The sequence below is a fragment of the Dreissena polymorpha genome, chromosome 12, assembly GCF_020536995.1.
Source record: "Dreissena polymorpha isolate Duluth1 chromosome 12, UMN_Dpol_1.0, whole genome shotgun sequence".
Lineage (NCBI taxonomy): Eukaryota > Metazoa > Mollusca > Bivalvia > Myida > Dreissenidae > Dreissena > Dreissena polymorpha.
In genome coordinates this window covers 72,150,610-72,172,364 of record NC_068366.1, presented here as the reverse complement: position 1 = coordinate 72,172,364, position 21,755 = coordinate 72,150,610, and the positions used below count along the sequence as shown (strand labels likewise).

At 34.8% G+C, this 21,755-nt stretch overlaps 1 protein-coding gene and 1 long non-coding RNA gene across 2 annotated transcripts in view; both read right to left on the bottom strand.

Moving 5' to 3' along the window:
- Positions 1-1,229: 1,229 nt before the first annotated feature.
- The window catches only part of LOC127852720 (uncharacterized), a 64,445-nt gene continuing 43,919 nt past the window's right edge, over positions 1,230-21,755 (bottom strand). The window contains exons 18-21 of the mRNA XM_052386672.1: positions 20,494-20,628; positions 18,725-18,806; positions 18,298-18,418; positions 1,230-2,354 (exon numbers count right to left, since the gene is read on the bottom strand). Coding sequence (XP_052242632.1) covers positions 2,131-2,354; positions 18,298-18,418; positions 18,725-18,806; positions 20,494-20,628 — 562 coding nt within the window. The 3' untranslated portion in view covers positions 1,230-2,130. The remainder of the gene's footprint in view (positions 2,355-18,297; positions 18,419-18,724; positions 18,807-20,493; positions 20,629-21,755) is intronic.
- On the bottom strand, positions 8,279-9,425 carry LOC127853598 (uncharacterized). The gene is made up of 3 exons (XR_008036689.1): positions 9,283-9,425; positions 8,696-8,992; positions 8,279-8,544 (listed from the first exon to the last, which is right to left on the bottom strand). It is a non-coding gene; the product is annotated as an uncharacterized LOC127853598 (long non-coding RNA).

The window sequence follows — 21,755 nt, the reverse complement described above, 5'->3', positions numbered from 1 at the left end:
CATTATTATTAGAAAGTAAAAACTTTCCCTTAACATATCAACAACCTGATAAACATATAAGTACAGGTAACATAAACAACATTCCTTAATCTAAGAATACATGTTTTGCGAAAAAGCGTATGCGCTAGATGGCATTTATTTTTACTTTTATGATGTTTTTTTAAGGTGAAATTTCTAATTTTAATACCATTACTGAAAGCAGTTAATGAAATATACACCTGATTGGAAAATAAATGCATAAAACAATGTATGTAATGTTAAGTAATTTGATATGTAAACTTTAATAACAACATTTGGTGAGAAAAAACCCAACAATGTTCTGTAAAATGCCAGTAAAACCAATGTAAGAGCTGGGAAAAAAACATTCCTTCTAGTATGATAGTTTTCCATGACATGATAACGATTTTAGAACAACTGATAACAGAGCTGAAGCTTTAGTAAAATTAAAAAATAAATGACATAAATATCTAAAAAAAATCAACACTATAATTATCAAAAATGGTACATCTAAATAACTGCTCATGAATTTTAACGTTTGTTAGAAATAATGGTTGAAAGGTCAATATTCAAACAAAGTTTTCATATATTATTTAGTTAATCTTAATAAATATTAAACAAGAGAGGCTCAGGCCTTAAGGTGCTTACCTGAGACTCAAATCAAAGGCTTGAACAAACCATAATCATTTTCAATCTCAACCCAGATATTATAACAACACATTTTTATTAAATAATCTGTGCAAATTTCTTGATGAGAGGGTAAAAAATGTGACTTTTTGGGTGTTTAAATGGTTTGATTAAACCTAATAAGGGTAACTTGCCCGCCTTATGGCAGCCATGTTTCTAAAATGACAGGAACCATATCTAACCAGTCGAGAGAAATCAATACATGTAGAACAAATTACTTTACAAGTTTCATGAATGCTGCATAAACAAGTGGGTCTTCTCAAGTAAATGAGGTTCTATAGCGTTAACAAGCTTTTTCTTTCATTTGAACTAGTGACCTGGTTTTTAACCCTATGTGACCCACTTTCAAACTCGGCCATAATTTGGAAAGTTGTTGTTACAAAGTTTCTCAAAGATAAATTTTAAACTTGTATACATAAAATACATTTTGTAAAAAAAAGGATGTCACTATCAAATTTAAGAAAAAGCTCGTTGAACTTTTATTTGCCAATCACAATTAGATTGGCAAATAAAAGTTAAACGAGCTTTTTCTTAAATTTGATAGTGACATCCTTTTTTTTATTTCATGTATAAAAGTTTCAAATTTCTCTTTGTTATCATTGGCACCTAGATTTTGAACTCCACTTAAAAATCAGATGAGTTTCCAATTCGGACAAATATTCGGGCCAAGTTTGATCAAAACTGGGCAGTAAATAAGGCCTCCGTAGTGTTCATATGACAAATGTTGACAACAATCAATGCACGAAACAAAAAGGACAAGGGACAACGATCGACTAACAATTGCAAGTATACTCTTAAAACCACACATATGAGAATGTGATAAATTATTTATTCCAAATAGCATCATTTCCTTCATAAATACAATAACTGTAACAAGGACAAATCTCCAAAATGAATATAGGTTAAATGTTTGATTTGGAGTACCGGTTTAACAATAAAAGAATATTAACAAATTCATGGTTAATTTGTAATATTGTACAAAATATTAATTACATCAAATAATCAAAGAACTAATAAATTAGACAGCAACAACAACAAAAAAGTTTTTTACTAACACAATATATATATCTTTCTAGACAAATTAGATCATGCAAGAGATTCAGACTCATTTCTGATTGAAACATTTATATGAACAAAAGCAAACGGTTTGTAAATATTTTGCTCACTTGCCATATCATTGAAACATCCAGAAATAAACATGAAAATAGAACTGTCAGTTTAATGTTTGCGTAGTTTACAATAACATCAATTAATTGTTTTGACAGTTGTCAACTCACTTCCTTACAGTAAAACAAAACAATATGTTTGATTATTTAATTTCATTTGTATACAGATTGCCTCTTTCTGTAATATCTAAAATACTTTTCGTTTGTTATGCAGTCGCGCATCCGGGCTTTACAAATTGCTGTTGGTCAATGGTAACATATTTGTATCAAAGGCAACATGTTAAAAATGTTCAGTTTGGATGATAAGTTCTTTAGGATTTTGAATATAAGACTGGACAAAATTAAGCATTGTTTCCCTTGAAAACTCTTCATTCTTCTCTCGAGGCCTTGTCAAGGGTGGAAACATGGCTGCGTGGTTATGGTCCTCTTTCTTGACTATCACAAGACGGGGATAAACGTACATCGATAACGGGTCAGGGTTCGTTTCCACATCTTCATTCTTGACTGAAATATAAAGATATTTGAAACGATAAACTTAATAGAAATTCAAAAGGATACCAATGTCACTACTAGTATTTCATGATGCTGATTAAAAATGAGAGTCTTTTAATAGATACCTTTCACAAGGCAAGAACACATTTCCGGTTTATGACAGACATTCACATAAGTCTGAATAACCACCTCAAGTTAAGTTTCAATGTTTCACAGCATTAGAGACACATATAGTTGACTTATCAAATTTTCCATGTGCAAATGAAAGGAGATCATTTCTACTTGAAGTATTAATGATTTGGACAGAACTATGAGATTTGTTTTTGATACCATAAGTTTTCGAGTTATCCATGCTCAAGTTCAAGACATATCTTAATTAGAAGTAAAACTTATCACTGTGACTGCATCATATTTATTAAATAAAATTGTTTATTTACATTACTTTTCACCTAATTAACTTTTTTCTGCGCAAAACCATCATTATGCCCATTCGATGGATTTCATCAAATAAAATGTTTACATCAGTTTATCATGTCACAGCTACTTTACAAAATATTCAACCCTGAACATCATTTTTCGTAGATTGCGATATATAGCTCTACATATCAAGGATACAAACATAAAGACAATATAAGACGACAAATCAAAGGTTAAATTCCACTGATTATGACTGAAGTCTCATCATAAGGAGGCAATATTTCAAAGATTCATTCTGTTTGTTTGTAGCTAACAACAAACTCTGGCTTGTAACAAGTGTCACCTCCACATTATGATGTTTGTTCAGGATAATACGACTTGATAAATAGTCTACCTACTTCAAAGGTGTATGATCTTCATTTCATGGCTACGTTATGCAAATAAACAAACATGAAAACAGTTACAAGTTAACTTGTTGCCCCAGAGAAAATCCTTTACTCCAAGGTACTTAAAACGACAGCAGTAAAGTGCCTTAAATTAGCAAATAAGCACATAAATGTAAATCTGCCACTCAGCATTTTATTTAACTCTTTCCCACTCAGAAGCAAAGTGAAAATGGCTATGTGCAAACAGCAAACAAACAGAACAGCCTGTGAGTAACTCAGTCCGTTCATGTTTTATGCTGTTTGCTGCTCATGAGTATCTAAGGTTGGAAATGAAGCCTTTAAAATTCGAATTAAGTACAAAAGGTCTTAAATTAAATATAACTTTCTCAGGGACTACAAATGCATCAAAATAAATATATAAACTGTAAAGGGATAAATTGAACAGTTTGATTGTGTACTGTACTCATAAGCAATAGGTACACTTGATGTCACAAGTCATTATACCAAAACATCAAGAAGATGTGTGCTTTCTATTCTAGTGTATATAATAAATTATAATATGATTACTAAATGCAGCCATGTTACAGAGCCAGTATGTTATCTTAACCCTTTACCACTTAGATACATATTTTGACGCATTTTAAGTCCTTTAGATAATAAAATTAAATTTAAGTGCTTTCTTAATATATTCAAGTTGAAAGGTTTCATTTCCAACCCTTAGATACTGATGAGCAGCAAACAGCATAAAATCTGAACAGACTGTGAGTTACTCGAAGGCTGTTCTGGTTTTATGCTTTTTGTACATAGCCATTTTAACTTAAATCCTACAATGAAAGTGTATGGTTTAGTAGAAATTTTTTCTTCATATATTATATAGGATAGTTAAATTGGCATACTTACAGGGTTCTGGAAAAGTACAACAAACATTTTATATTCTACACAAAAAAACATGGATTGGTGTACAAAATATTATCTTAATTACTCTTAGTTTTCAAACAATAAACTAAATACCTTTTTTGTGTTCGAAAATTTAGATACAAAACATATTTTAAAATAACATTTAGTGTCCAAAAATTTAGAGACAAAAAGTACAAGTGAACAACAGTTAAAAATGTCAGAAAACTTAGTTATTTCAATTATACTAATGGAATTAAATTAAATTTGTTTATGAGTATTCTCACCTTAATCACCTAAAAGTATGGTGGCAAATGGACACATTAAAACTATTAACATTTAAATGCCTTTGTATTTTTTTTTTATTTTTACAGTTTAATATGAACAAAAATACATGTTTCATTCAATAAAATCATTTCAATCACAGGTACAGATTTCAATAAAATGTGGAGACAAAAACTTTGGTGTGTTTTTACCTACAGAAGTTTGACCAACAGATTTAATAATCCACAGCATGGGTCAACATAACCCAGTACGTTTCTTATCGGTCAAAGGACCGGCACAATGTCAAAAATTCTTCACACCTTACCAATATACCCCACATCTTGCAATGTTTGTATCTGTTTTGGCAACAAATGACATTATTGCTGCGTGGGCGATGGTTATCTGTCTGGTCTCCTAACATCATGCTTACATGGCTTTTTATCAATGGTCATTGCTTTCTCATCTATTTTTATAAAAGATAAACATTTGTAATGATGCAATAGAAAATCACCATTAATAAAGTTTTTACCAAGAATTTTTTTGATTTTTCTTCACAAGATTTGAAAACAGCTTTTCTCCTTCCAAAACAAAAAATGTACTTTTATTTTGTCAAACAAATAGCTAAATGTATGTTTCTACTAAAACAAATGAAACATTTTGGCAACTTTGTGGTTGAGATGCACTTTTTCAAATAACTCTTTGCCCTTGTTGACAATTTTTATCATATTGCAACTCTTTTTATTCTAAATAAGACCTTAACCTCAAGATAATTAATCAGATTTATGTTGTTTGTTTTTTTTTCATTTCCTGCACAACCTATGTCAATTAAAAGTCATCTTGCATTTTAAAACAAGGCTATTGTCAAGCAATATGGTCCCCTACCGGTAAAACTCGACCATTATTAGATGTTTTGTTTTTTTTTGTTGCCATAGCAACCAGAATTTTTGACGTAGGAACAAAATGAAATGACATGCATAATCTCCATATTGCCATCTATCCATATTTCAAGATTCGTGAAAAAATATGAAGAACTTTTAAAGTTATCACAGGATCCAGAAAAGTGTGACAGACTGACTGACTGACGGACACACAGAGCGCAAACCGTAAGTCCCCTCCGGTTTCACCGGTAGGGGACAAAAAAGAAAAAAATTCTGACCCTTAATAAATTCGTCATCATTTGTCAGTTATATACGTGATCCTTCAATGTTTTATCTTTGATTTTTTTACCTATAAATAAATATTTTTAGTCTATAAAAAAAAATAAAAAAAATAATTCTATATTTTATCACATGCTATTCCCTGTTTCCATGTAATACAACCATTACATATTTTTTATATTACGCATGTGTAATACAACATTTTTAAGCGTTTTTATTGGCTTAGTTTTCCTTTATTAACCAATCGCCTTTTGTTATTTTGCTGAAATGACGTTGCAACGTCAAATGATGTCACGAAATGTAAGCAAGAATCGGGCTTCATCATTATGTTTCATGAACATGAAATAATGAAATTCATGAACTCGTTTAATAAATTATGGTATGCTATGACAACTCGTGCCAGATCCTATATGTATATGATGCTGTAAAGATGAAAAATATGAACAATGAACATATTTCATGTGTCACAGAATGATTCAAACATTTTGTTGGATGCCTTGGTAAAAACTGATCCTTTAATTATATGACCACTCATAGAACCAGGAAATGCATTATCACCAGTATTGAAACTGTTTTTTCACACTTTTTCCCTGCAGGATGCCTTAAGGTATTCATTAACAATTCCTACTTGATATATCCTTGCAGAATGGTTGAAGATTAAACAAAACAACCGCTTCTTGTGGTCCAAAACATTTTTTTATACACATGGGGGATTGCAAAATATGGAAGAAATCTGTAATAATATATTTATAAATATTACCTATGATTTCTTAAAGGCAAGTGATTTTAATAAATTTTAAGAGAATTAACTTCAATTTATTTATATTTATTTATATATATAAATAAATTTAGTTCAAACACACAATTTACAGTAATCTCCCTTTATAATTAAAATACGGTATCAAAAACTTCATGCTGTAAGTCTGCATGTTCACTGCCTGACAAGGAATGGTTGTAAATGATTCAACACAGGCCACACACTCCTGATTTTAACTGTAATATTTCACCCAGACTTGCTTGAATGACATATATCAAACATATGGTGTACAGTAGGGCTGCAATGGATATCCAAAATATCCAAGATTCGTTGATCCAAACGAGGATTCGCAGATTGGTAAAATCGGTTTCGAATCCGGATCTTTCCTTTGCGATACTTGTTTCTTTTGCCCTAATACTTTTTCATTAAATTGATTCTTTCTGTTTGAAAGGCTGACTGGTACGTAGTTTGTCACGATTATTGCTACTTTTTTGACAAAAACATGGTACTACATAGTCTACTTTCGTTTTCAATGGTGCAAAATGGCGCAGAAGAAAATTCACGATGCACCTAAACAATTAAAATCCTTGGTGTGGGAGCGTTTCGGGTTTTATCAGCATGCTAATTCAACAGAACTTGACAAAGCAAATGCCATTTGCAATGTATGTAAGGTTCCACTTGTACTCAGAACCGGAACAACCTCCAACCTAAATTAACACTTAGAAACAAGACATCCCCTCTTGCTTAAATCAACTTTGATCTAGTCATATTGCAGATTTTTGTTTATTTAAAAGGTTTTTGAGGCTTCTTAGACTGTAACTTGATTATTGTTCTCTGTTTGGAGTAATAAAGTTTATAATAATAATAAAAGTTAATTACTTTTTTATGCCCCCCGGATCGAAAGATCGGGGGCATATTGTTTTTGGCCTGTCTGTCGGTCTGTCTGTCATTCATTCATTCATAGTGTGTGTCCCAAAAGTTTAACCTTGGTTAAAGTTTTGCAATAACTTTTGCATTATTGAAGATAGCAACTTGATATTTGGCATGCATTTGTATCTCATGGAGCTGCACATTTTGAGTTGTGAAAGGTCAAGGTCATCCTTATAGGTCAAAGGTCAAATATATGGCTTCAAAGCAGCCCAATAGGGGGCATTATGTTTCTGACAAACACATTTCTTGTTTCATAAGAAATATATAAGGTCTGGTGTTTCAAAACATAATTTTGGTTAAAGAAATATAAATTAAAATTTATTTTGCGTATTTTTACTTTCAAATTAGGATTCAAACCGATATTTGATATTCGGGCCTTTTGATTCGAATTCGGATCCGATTGAAATTTTGGATTCCCTGCAGCACTAGTGTAATTGCAGGCTACTGCACTGAGCACACTTGGAGACTTTTCTAACACAACACATATTCCAATCAATATAGCTCCCTTATTTTTTAATGGTTTTTGTGGATATTTGGAAGAAAAATAATTCAACACGTCAGTATTAATTAATGTTAATTTAATTGAAATTGATTGACAAGAAAGAATTAAATATTAAAAACACCATTTCAGAAGTCAAATTCTCAAAATGGTAAAAATGTAAAACAATAATATTGTGAAAAGTCACAAAAATAACAATGTCGAGTGGCTAATTCCTTGGGTGTCCTACTGTGGCTGTAATAACGTGAGCACATCTCATTCTCAATGAAGCCACACATTTGTTTATAAAAGTTTGAGGGATGTTTCATCAACCTTCCGCATGGGCCTACACTAAGTGACTCTTCTATTGCACATTTTTTAAATCTTGAGTATCTCAGCTATAAAATAAAATTTTGACTGAAAATTGTACATGTCATCATTTGTGCTTACATTTTGAGCAAGCACAAGATAAATCATACCTCCCTGACCATCAGACACTTAAGCATATCGGGAAGGTAGCCTGCAACATGCCAAAAGTGTGGTTGCGCTACGTAATATTCATGCGAGCCATATTGTTTTTAAAATTTATTTTATGTTATTCTGGTGTAAGAATCCACCTAGAATGATGTAATCGAAATTAAACTACTGACCTCAAAATCAATAGGGGTCATTTGCGAGTCATGATCAATGTACCTATGAAGTTTCATGATCCTAGGCATAAGCGTTATTGAGTTATCATCCGGAAACCATTTTACTATTTCGGGTCACCGTGACCTTGACCTTTGACCTAGTGACCTGAAAATCAATAGGGGTCATCTGCGAGTCATTATCAATCTACCTATCAAGTTTCATGATCCTAGGCATAAGCGTTCTTGAGTTATCATCCGGAAACCATTTTACTATTTCGGGTCACCATGACCTTGACCTTTGACCTCATGACCTGAAAATCAATAGGGTTCATCTGCCAGTCATTACCAATCTACCTATGAAGTTTCATGATTCTAAGCATAAGGGTTCTTGAGTTATCATCCCGAAACCATTTTACTATTTCAGGTCACCGTGACCTTGACCTTTGACCTAGTGACCTGAAAATCAATAGGGGTCATCTGCCAGTCATTATCAATCTACCTATGAAGTTTCATGATTCTAGGCATAAGCGTTCTTGAGTTATCATCCGGAAACCATTTTACTATTTCGGGTCACCGTGACCTTGACCTTTGACCTAGTGACCTGAAAATCAATAGGGGTCATCTGCGAGTCCTGATCAATCTACCTATCAAGTTTCATGATCCTAGGCATAAGCGTTCTTGAGTTATCATCCGGAAACCATTTTACTATTTCGGGTCACCATGACCTTGACCTTTGACCTCATGACCTGAAAATCAATAGGGTTCATCTGCCAGTCATTACCAATCTACCTATGAAGTTTCATGATTCTAAGCATAAGGGTTCTTGAGTTATCATCCCGAAACCATTTTACTATTTCAGGTCACCGTGACCTTGACCTTTGACCTAGTGACCTGAAAATCAATAGGGGTCATCTGCCAGTCATTATCAATCTACCTATGAAGTTTCATGATTCTAGGCATAAGCGTTCTTGAGTTATCATCCGGAAACCATTTTACTATTTCGGGTCACCGTGACCTTGACCTTTGACCTAGTGACCTCAAAATCAATAGGGGTCATCTGCGAGTCATGATCAATGTTCCTATGAAGTTTCATGATCCTAGGCCCAAGCCTTCTTGAGTTATCATCCGGAAACCACCTGGTGGACCGACAGACCGACAGACCGACATGAGCAAAGCAATATACCCCCTCTTCTTCGAAGGGGGGCATAAATATAATTTCGTCGCATTTTACCATGGCCACATTTAAAAAGGTGTAGCCATAATACCCCACATGCAAAAGCATTCAATAGTTACAAATGAATGATTTTATTCAGCGCTTGCACATATTGTAGTCAAATGATCACATGTAAAAAAATTATCAAAATCTTTACACATAAGTGCGATATTCCTTTTTAAAAAGTGTTGCGTTAGAAAAATCTCTAAGTCTGTTCTTCATTAATATGCTCAGATTACTCATTTCAGCCTCTTTGATTGATGTTTATTTTTAACTTGTTTTTATTCAGAAAATGAAGATGGTAACACATAGTGTGCTGCCTTAGAGAACTTAATAAGTGTGCTTTACTATATGCATGTGTGAAAAAATTGTCCCAGATTAGCCTGTGCAGTCTGCACGGGCTACCAGGGAAAACCGTTTCTGCATAAACTTGATTATTTTTTTTGAGAACCTCTTTAAACAAAAAATTCTTAAAAAGTGGAAAGTAAAGACCCTGATTTAAGGTAGCCTGTGTTGATTGCGCAGACTAATATGGAACAACACTGAACGCACATGCATTAAAGTTGGTTCTCCCAGAACCAGACTGTGTTTTGAAGTTGTCACTAGCTAAAGCAAAACATGGACACAAATAAAAATTATTTCCATGTGCTAATATGAGTAGGCGACCAAAAGAGCAAACATGTAAATGTGAGATGACATTTATTTCACATCTCAGTTTGTTATGTTGTTGTATTTTATTGTTAATTGTAATTAACAATTTCTTATGCTTTTAAATGAAAAAATACTAAGCATCTCAAATATCTGTTAGATTTTGTAACAAATATGGAACGCATTTTAAGGTACATATATTATGAAAGCATTCATTTTGTATTTTTAAGACAAGAGAAAAGTAAATATAAGATTTATTTAGAACTTGAAGTTGTTGTTTATTTATCTTTTGCACACATTATGTTTGTGTAAAAATGTATCTTTTGCTAACAGAATGTTAGTGTATCAATTTAAATTATAACCAGTGATTTTTTTTCACTTTATAGTCCTTCAGCCAAGTACCCAAAATTGAGGTGAGGTGTACCAGTAAGGGGGGCAAAACTACACCTATTTATCTTGGAAGATGCATGCCAGTAGCATATGAAAATGGTTGATAACAGTCTGGTACTGGCAGCTTTTGGTATTTTTTTGTCCTTTGAAGAAGGGGCCTCAATCAGCTTAATTTTCATAAATTGTCTGGGAGAAAATGAACCGAAGTAGGGTCAATACACACTTTGACCCCCCAAAAATTGTTACAAAACGTATTTTAACTGATCCTGGTAGGGTAGAAGGTCCTTAAAAACATATTAAAAGTTTATCACAATCGGACCTCTGGAAAGTTTTTTTTTCAAGATGGCTGCCAAGATGGCCGCCAAGACCTATTAATGATCATAACTATGTACCTATCCAATCAAATTTGATGTATATACCTAGATTTCAAAGGGAAAAGAACACATAATGATCATCAGAAATTGTTTAAGTTTAATTTAGTACACACAAATTGAACATGGCGTCGAAAATGGCCGCAAAAACCTATTTATGGTCATAAATATGTAACTATCAACTTAAATTTGATGAATTTGGTGTCTATACCCTGGTTTCAGGGTCAAAGAACACATAAATCTCATCAGAAAAGTGTAAGTTAATTATGTTACACAGAAATTTAACATGGCGTCCTAAATGGCCGCCAAGATGGCCACAAAGATGGTTGCCAAAACCTATAAAATGATCATAACTATGTTACTATCCACTCAAATTTGACGATTTTGGTGTCTATACAAAGGTAACAGGGGAAAAAAAACACATTAAGATCATCAGACATTGTTTAAGTTTATTATATTACACACAAATCCAACACAGCGTCCGAAATGGCTGCCAAGATGGCCGCCAAAACATATTTATGATTATAAAATATAACTATGTAACTATCCACTCAAATTTGATGAATTTGGTGAATATACCCACGTTTCAGAGAGCAAACAACACATTAATATCACATTTATATCATCAGACAAAATATAAGCTAATTTTGTTACACAGAAATTCAAAACGGCGTCCAAAATGGCCATCAACACAATACGAAGGACCACAAGTCCATAACTTGTTACTCAAACGTTATGGTTGTTATGTAAAATGCCATAGTTTAGGAGACAAGAAACACTTTAATCGAATTGAAGTTATCGCTAAGGAGTTGAATAATCATAAAATCCAATTTACGATATTTGGAAGAGAAAATGAACCAGCACATGACTTCATGATAAGATCAGGTTTTACTAACTTCTGTAGACTTGATTTTTTACCGTTGCTGAAAATCATTGAAGATTAATTACAGCCTGAATAAGCACGAGTTCTTTCAAAAGGTTAATATTATACACTTTGCGTTCCTTTGACTATTTATTTACATAAAAGCGGAAGAAGATGGTCTTATTGTCCCTTTTGGAGTAATGCAGGATCAAGATGAGCAAATCTGTATCCTCGCCCATCAACGTTGTGGTGCTACAACGGGATCGTTATACTGTATTTAACAATTTGAATGTCTGCATCCCCTGAAGACAGAACAACATAGCATCCCATTTTAGTCAGAGTTGTGCTGATCAGAGCAATCATGCCGGCCTTGTTTCTGTCACGAGACAAAAAGTCTTCCTTTTTTACATGAGCATTCTGTTTCTTTGCTGAAACTCACAATATGATTCACGTTTCCGGTGCGTTTTGTCTTTGTTATAATCACCGTCTTCGTAGCCATCAAACCCCACTGTCGCTTGTCCTTGATGCATTTCACTAAATCTACATAAGACTCGGCTATTGCGTTATATGAGTTGCCCTTCTCCATGGTTAACGATGCAGCAAAGTGCCACCATCATGCATCTGTTTCATGAATACAGTTCATCACAGCCTCACATGATGTGACTACAGCATACTCTCAAATTGCCTGAGCGATCTGAGGCGTATCTGCTGTACAAAGTATGAACTTGGCTTCAAAGAAGGCAGCAGGATGAGAACTCAGTTCATAAGACAATACAACTGCAAGGGAAGGATCTCCATATTTTGACACCACCAGAAAACTCTGGAACAGAAGAGCAGGATCAAACGCACTGTCAGAAGCAATCTTAACAGCCAAGCTATTCCAAAGAGATTTGGCTCTGTATTTTCTCGTGAATTTATAAGCAAAGAGCGACTTTCCTATGATATCTCTTATAATCGTTTTCCCAACCGCCTCCATTGCATGAACATTCACATGTGACACAGCCACTATCCCATTGACCATGTTTCTGAGAGTAGGGTCAGCTGTGTATGGCGATCAGGTTGTAATATGTGTCTGCATTTTCTCCAGATCAGAAGAATCCCCTTTGATGCACACTTCAGTTGAGTTTTTGTGTTGTGGACTTGTAGTATCGGTCAGGTCTGTGAAATCCTGCATCCCACTGTTGTGCTCGGATGTTGCAGATAGGGTCCAAGGGGTTCGCAGTTCCTCAGTCATTCCACTGCCGCGAGTTAGACCACATGTGCTCTATAAAAACATTATCAATGTTTGCTCAATAACAAGATCAAGTCATAGCCTAGCCCAGCACTGATGGCTCCAACAAACAACGTGAAAACTAATACCGAATTTTCTATAATCGTCCGGGTGCGTTTCCTCTAGGTTGCTTATTTGCTGCAGATATATGTAGTAATACGCAGATTGCAGGTAATGTAGCCAGCAGCAGAAAAGATGGATAGCAAATTGGGCACTGCCTAACGCATAAACCAACACCCAGTACGATATGCTTTAATCAACACCCTTGAATTGTTAATCATAAGCTAATAATTCAGCCATACTATGTTTGTCTTTGAGGTCTGGGCAATATCATGTTTCAACTTCTCTGTAGCCCTCTCGAGTTTGATCAAAATCGCATAACATATCATCTGCTAGCGCCCCTCAAAAGTACAAATCCTTGGCATGATCCAGCAGCATCTGAATGTCTGGATCTTCCTTGGTCATTTCGGCTGAAAGCTGGCTGTGCATACACTTCTCAACATAAAGATGGTCCTGTGAAGCCCTCTGGACAGCTTTTCGTGTCACAATGTGCACAATTGCATTTCTCAATAGACAGCCTCAAGTATGTTTTTGAGAGCGGTTTCTTCCATGAGGGATCCTTTGCACCCCCCCCCCCCCCTGCAAGTTCATACGTTTATGAAACATCCCAAATTCTGAACAACATTTTCAACTACTTTGTGGCGCATCAATGATGATTTCCGCAGCTTTCCAATACAAGGGGTTGGTCAAACGTTACAATGGTGTGAAGGCTGTGGCAAGGTTGCAAACTACGACTAATGTTGACAGAATGCACGCTTTGTCCCCATTGTACATATTAATCATAGGCAAGAATTTGACTGACAACAGCCCAGGGTGCTGGCTTTGCTGATGCAAGATGCGCACCATTCCCTGCCAATTCAGTGTTGCCTGAAGCTGAAAAATATCGATCCTCTTGTCAAAATCCAGAAATTGCGGCAGGTCCAAACTATGGCGTTTCACATAACAAGCATCATGTCAAAAGTAATGGACTTGCGGTCCTTCGTATTGTGTCATTGGAAGCCATGTGAGATTTCTGTGTAACATTATACACTTAAAATATGTCTGACAATCGAAATGTGTTCATTACCCCTCGAAACCTCAGTATAGACAACAAAATCATCTAATCTGAGTGGATAGTTACATAGTTATAATCATTAATAGGTTTTGGTGGCCATCTTGGCGGCCATTTTGGACGCCATGTTGGATTTGTCTGTAATATAGTAAACTTACACAATGTCAGATAATCTTAATGTGTTCTTTGCCCTTTGAAACCTATGTATAGCCACCAAAATAATCAAAGTTGAGTGGATATTTACATAGTTATGATCATTAATAGGTTTGGGCGGCCTTCTTGGCGGCCGTTTTAGACGCCATGTTGGATTTGTGTGTACTATTGTTAACTTAAACAATGTCTGATGATCTTAATGTGTTCTTTGCCCCTTGAAACGTAGGTATAGACACCAAATCCATTAAAGTTGAGTGGATAAATACATAGTTATGGTCATTCATAGGTTTTGGTGGATATCTTGGCGGCCATTTTGGACGCCATTTTGGATTTGGGTGTAATATAATAAACTTATACAATGTATGATGATCTAAATGTGTTCTTTGCCCCTTGAAACCCATATATAGCCATCAAATTATAATCAAATTTGAGTGGATATTTACATAGTTATGATCATTTATAGGTTTCGACGCCATGTTGGATTTGTGAATACTATTGTACACTTAAACAATGTCTGATGATCTTTATGTGGTCTTTTCCCCTTGAAACTTAGGAATATACACCAAATTCATCAAATTTGATTGTATAGTTACATAGTTGTTATCATAAATATGTATTGGCGGCCATCTTGAAAAAAAACTTTCCGGAGGTCCGATTGTGGTAAACGTTTGATATGTTTTAAAGAAGCTTCTACCCTACCAGGTTCAGTTAAAATACCTTTTGTAGCAATTGTTTGGTGGTTGAAGTTATTTTTTTTCCATATATTGACCCTACTATTATGGAGGCTCGCTAGATTTTAGGAACTTTTCTTGCAATCTCATTAATATATTCATAGATATGCAAATGTACTAATTTGTATATTTAACTGCAGATCATACTAGGTAATAATCATAATCTTCATTTTAACACCAAACCTTTTTTTCTAGAACCAATTATGAAGAGATATTTGAGAATTATACTAGCTAAACTAGCTTTTTAGTCAAAGCCTGACGGTTGCCATAGAAACAGCTCAATAATAACTTATAGCTGCCCAACGGAGATTGTTATCACACATTTTGTTTTTTTATATTGAGTATACAAGCGTGAGTGAAGAACAAAAGCCCTCACGGACATTAGCCCCTAGGACAAATGCCCCTAGGACAAAAGCCCCTTAGGATATTAGCCCCTTAGGACATTTGCCCCTTCGGACAAAAGCCCCTTAGGACGTTAGCCCCTACCTTTTTTAAAAATTCATTTTATGTATTAAATTTAATCTTTTTAAAAACTAAATGCAATTAAAAGGTAGAAAATGATATACATATCAAGATGACATTATAAGATGTTTAGTTATAAAAAGAGCACTTAATATATATATATATAAAAACTTAAGAAAAATTTATTAGTTTTTTTAACAACTGGATAAACAATAAGAGTATTGCATCCTCTGTACTATATGTTTGACTTCAAATAATTAAAGTAGATTTTGATAGGTTAATTGGTATGACAGTTTACTAATTAATTAATTAATTCCCATGTGACAACCCAAGGATGTTTCTACCATCTGACTCAAGCACATGGAGGAAGATTCAGGACCTTGGGCTTGTGGAAGCATACAAGACTGACGACACAGTGAAGTTGTTCTGCGGCATGTTGGATGGACTAGCCTTTTTGCCCATGGAGGATGTTGCAGAAGGGATGACCCACCTTCGGGATACTGCACCTGACTGCCTTGAAGGACTGCTCGACTTTTTTGATAGAGTGTATGTTTCCGGCACCTTCCCCCGGATCCAGCCACCTGCAGGTCCAGAAGCAGATGTGCAGCCCGTTCGTGTCCGCAGAATTCCACCACTGTTCCCTCCTCCTCTTTGGAACGTGCACTTACAGACCTTGGACAACGAGCCTCGAACCAACAACCTCTGTGTGGCTTGGAACCACAGCTTCCAGAAACTCATCGGATATCATCACCCGTCGATCTGGACAGTGATAGACCACTTCAGAAAGGACCATGCCATGGTTGAAACTGCACTGTACGAGGATTCCCAAGGCCAACCACAGAGAAAACAAGTGAAGAGAGCCACAAAGAACATCCAGGAGCGCCTTCACAACTTGTGCCAGGATTACTCAGGAGGCAGAAAGACCCTTGCAGAGTTCTTGCAAGCTGTTGGAAACTGCATCCGATGGAAGCAGTAATTAAGTGCTTCGTGTGTTGTGTGCGTGTACTCTTACAGAAAACTAGATAATGTGACTATTATAATGTTCGTTGTGTCATAAGTGTAAACTTTCCTGTGGGTTTTGTTCCTACTTAAATCTAATGATTCATAGAGTAGTGTTTTACTTGCCCTTTTGTTGACTCGTACACGTACCTGTTTGCAATCTTGTCACCTTGTTATTATGAAACAATAAATATTAAAAAATACTTCTTAATTAATTAATAAACCACCAATAGTAATAGTATAAAAGTAAAGAAATTGTGAAAACACTACAATTTACATGTTAACATAACATATTAATAAGTAATTACTTATGAAATAAAACAAATGAAATAAAAATAAAACTTTTTAAAACACCTGGGGGCTAATGTCCATGAGTGCACTTTTTTGAAGGGGCTATTGTCCTAGGGGCTAATGTCCGAGAGGGCTTTTGTCCGTACCCCTCAAGTAAGATAGGTGTTGTTTTGCCCCCATGAGTGGTACACCCCAACCCATCTGGCTGATAGACTATGTGCTAATATGCTAATGTGCTGATGTGCTAATATGTGCTAATATGAGTAGGCGACCAAAAGAGCAAACATGTAAATGAGAGAAGATGACATTTATTTCACATCTCAGTTTGTTATGTTGTTGTTTTTTATTGTTAATTGTAATTAACAATTTCTTATGCTTTTAAATGAAAAAATACTAAGCATCTCAAATATCCGTTAGATTTCGTAACAAATATGGAAAGCATCTTAAGGTACATATATTATGAAAGCATTAATTTTGTATTTTTAAGACAAGAGAAAAGTAAATATAAGATTTATTTAGAACTTGAAGTTGTTGTTTATTTATCTTTTGCACATATTATGTTTGTGGAAAAATGTATCTTTTGCAAACAGAATGTTAGTGTATCAATTTAAATTATAACCAGTGACTTTTTTTCACTTTATATTTAACAGCCTGTCCCTTTTTGATTGAGAAAAAAAGCATGATAGACCATGAAAATGGGCACAATTGAACATTATTAATATAATTAAAAATAACAATATACCAATTGTTTATAAGTGCATCTTTAACTTCTTCCAGAAATTTATATTAAATAGTGCTGGGGAATTAAATTTCTGTTTAATAAACTCAATAAACAAATTATTTAGTTTATTGGAAAAAGCGTGGAATATTATGGGGGGAATTTCTGTCAGATTTGGGGGGATTTTTTTACTTTTTGCCATTGGAAAACAGCATTTTCTTCCTTTTTGCAATTGGGAAAACTATGAATTATTAAATGAACAAAAAAGGCCACAAGATCAAGTTTTTATTTCTATTGTCATGTATTACTATTGTGTAACATTTTTTTCCTTGTTTTATAACACGCCTTAAAACCTTTTTAAAGCCATTGTCTGCAAATGCATAAACTTTTATGGCACTTTGTGGCCTCCGCCAAAGCTGCAAACATAACCCATTAATGTCTCCGTTTAAGAATACACAAACATTAGTCCTAAATTGTCAGTATAATTTCAGTCAAATAAAGGAGCTCAGTTAATCTGCTACCACTTTTTCTTGGAATAAAGCTTCCTCTACCGCAGCAGTTTGTACAGTGCTTAGTGCGATCTGACCCACATCATGCAAAAATGGGTCTTAAGACATATGAAGCCAGTAGGGACGTGCTCGGCTGGCGGCATGAAACACATGACCCATTGTTGTAGGACGCCGCTCATATGTGAGTAACTGACATCCCTTCTTTAATCAGAGGTGGTGGGAGAATGGCCTTACAAATTACATTCTTGCCATTGTCAATTCATGCATTAAAATTTGATTACCTATAAAGACAAACACAAACTTGAACACACTTACAAACTCGCGTGTGTCCATACAGGTGTGGAACAAACTGGGTAGCCCAGACTGAGTATTTCGAGACGTCCAGAGTCATAACAACAATCTGGCTGTACATTTCATAGGCAACTTCCTCCAAATTCTGAAAGAGGAAGAAAGGAAAATGTACATGCTCCTATTATAATAGTTTTCAAGTTATCTTTTTCATTGACCAATAAGCAATAACTTCAAACAAACCTAGAAATGAGGTCATTTGCAACACATAAGAACTTCAATTTGTTGTTTCTAGTTTGATAACAATAAATGCAGAAATTTTGATAAGATACATATATACAGTTTTTTTTCAATATATAATTGTACAACCAGTATTTGTCATTGTTTTTGTTTTAGTTTCGCTATCAGTACTAGGTCATTTGATGACATTATTGACATGGTATTTAACACTCACCTTTCTAAACACAGCAGAATCGGTTATGTTCTCTTTGTATCCCAAAGCAATCAAAATTGGCAGCTTGTCATCTTTGAAGAAACTGCAAGACAGAGATCGATGTTATAAAGAATTTTAATGCTTAAAACTGAGTCCTTGTTTATTCAAAGCATTATTTACCTTTATAACTTGAAATTATCTTTTAAACTTCACTATTGCAATTTACACATTTTTTTTATTACATTAAACTTGTCCCACCAACAGTTGTGTTTTCATTTGAAATAAGAGTCGTGTTCTGAGAAAACTAGGCATAATGCATGTGCAAAAAGTGTTGCCCCAGATTAGCCTGTGCAGTCCGCACTGGCTAATCAGGGACAACACTTTCCACCTAAACTTGATTTTTGGTAAGGAGGGACTTCCTTGATACTATAAATACCATAAAAGCGGAAAGTGTCGTCACCGATTAGCCTGTGCAGACTGCACAGGCTAATTTGGGACAACAGTTTATGCACATGCATTACGCAAAATTTTCTCAGAACAAGACCCATATTATTGTGCATGATTCAAATCTAGAAACAATTATATAAATTTTGTAATGAGTTACAGAGTTGCTCAAAATTGCCAAGTAGTTAAGCAATATAACTACATTTAAATGCTTACAACTTTCACAAAAAAGGCAGTTGAAATCTTAAAAATTCCTGGGAGCTAAAACTGAATCAGTTACCAAAATAAAGAGACAAGTGACACTGATAGATTCTCTCCAATGATGTGCCTATATATGCCAATGTCAATACATGTATATGGATTTATACTGGTTACTTGGAAGCATGAAACCAAGAAATAAAAGCCAGACACTGTTTGAAAGATCAACAGACCAGAACAACAACATAACAATATGTGCAATGTCTCCTCTATGCTGCATAAAAATTATCAAGCTATTATTATTAGTGCTTTAGATCTCCCACCACACAAATTATGATTCAAATATAAATATCTCCCTCGAATATCACTGAGGAAGAATGTCAAACACATAATCCGCACTTCCACACAAAAAAATTACCGCCAATAAATTGTCATCAAATTCCGAGCACAGCGATCAAAGACTTTGGCAGAAATTGAAAATTTCATTAGAAAATGTTTTACAAGTTATAAAAGGGCAATAACTCCCTGAAAAAAAAATGTCATATCTATCTGAGCTACAATTGAATGCTATGGGATGTTGCAAACAAAGTTTCATCGAATGCAGATCAATTGTGTTTGAGATCTTCCACATGAACACAATTTGTGATCTGTGGTTGGACATAAAGTAAGACAGACACCTTGATTGGGGAAATTAGTTTCAGACCCTCGAAAACTCAATACCATCACAAGTAGTGGATGGATAGGCAAAGGGGCACATATATATACATGCTCCCCCCATTTGGGGAGCATAAAATAAACAAATCAATTTATGATGATTATCAAAAATGTACAAACACTTCCGCCAGCTAAAACTATAGCTTTTGAAGCACTTATCCTTTGAAACAAGAAAATATTCTTTATAACTTTAGCTCTCAGATACCTGTTTGGACGTGTTTGTAGTCCCTTAGAAAATCATATTATATTACAACATGTTTTACTAAATTCAAGTTTTAAATGCTCCATTTCCAATCCTAAGATACTGATGAATAACAAACAGCATAAAACTTGAACAGTCTGGGAGTTACTGGCAGACTGTTCTGGTTTTATACTGGTTGCATAAAAAAGCCATTTTTACTTTGTTATAAGCAGGAAAAGGTTATACAGGTTACCTGGTGGATGTATGGAAGGTGTCAGATGTAAGCTGCGTGATGGGCAGACGACTGTGATCCAGGATGAATTCTGTGATCACATCGGTGCAAACCCCAATGTCATCTTCACACAGCTGGGTCTCGTTAAGCTTGTAACTGGAAAGAATAGTGCAAATGTCTTCATATGAACCCTTTACCACTGAGATATGTATTTGTAGGCATTTGTAGTCCTTTACAATGTTCAATTTTATTAAAGACCTCTCTTACTTAATTCAAGTTTTAAAGGCTTCATTCCATCCCTAAGATAATGATGATCAGCAAACAGCATAAAACCTGAACAGACTGCATCTTACTCACAGGCTGTTCTGGTTTTATGCTGTTGACACATAGCCATTTTCACTTTGCCTCGGAGTGGGAAAGGGTTAACACCTACCACTGAGATATGCACTTTGAGGTGTTTGTAAATCTAATTAAATTTGAGACCTTTTCTTACTAGATTTAAGTTTTTCAGGCTTCAGGCCCACCCTACAATATTGGTGAGCAACAAACAGAATAAAACTTGAAAAGACTGCGAGAAATGTGCAGGCTGTTCTGGTTTTATGCTGGTTGCATGTAGCCATTTTCACTTTGCTTCTGAGTGGGAAAGCGTTCATGCAGTTGAAATTTGTAACATTAATGTGCAGAATAACTTGAGTATCAATAATTTAAACAAGAAACCGTCGGAGACGGGTGATGCTCCCCAAAGTTTTTTTTGTCACAATATTGCACTATATATTCAGATAAAAGGAAACATCTTGAGGGCACAGTGTTTGGGGGGACAAGATTTTTTTTATATAAAATTTCAAAGGGCCATAACTCTATGAAAAATCATCCGACCAGAACCCGCTGATAATATGCACATCTCCTCTTGGTAGTGAAGCTTCCCATAAAGTTTCATTGAATTCCGGTCATTAGTTGCTGAAAAATAGCCCGGACAAGAATTGCACTATATTTACAGTTAATAGAAAATTTCAAAGGGCCATAACTCTGTGAAAAAATCATTGGACCAGAACCCCTTGATAATATGCACATCTCCTCTTGGTAGTGAAGCTTCCCATGAAGTTTCATTGAATTCCGGTCATTAGTTGCTGAGAAATAGCCCGGACAAGAATTGCACTATATGTACAGTTAATGGAAAATTTCATTGGGCCATAACTCTGTGAAAAATCATCCGACCAGAACCTGCTGATAATATGCACATCTCCTCTTGGTAGTGAAGCTTCCCATAAAGTTTCATTGAATTC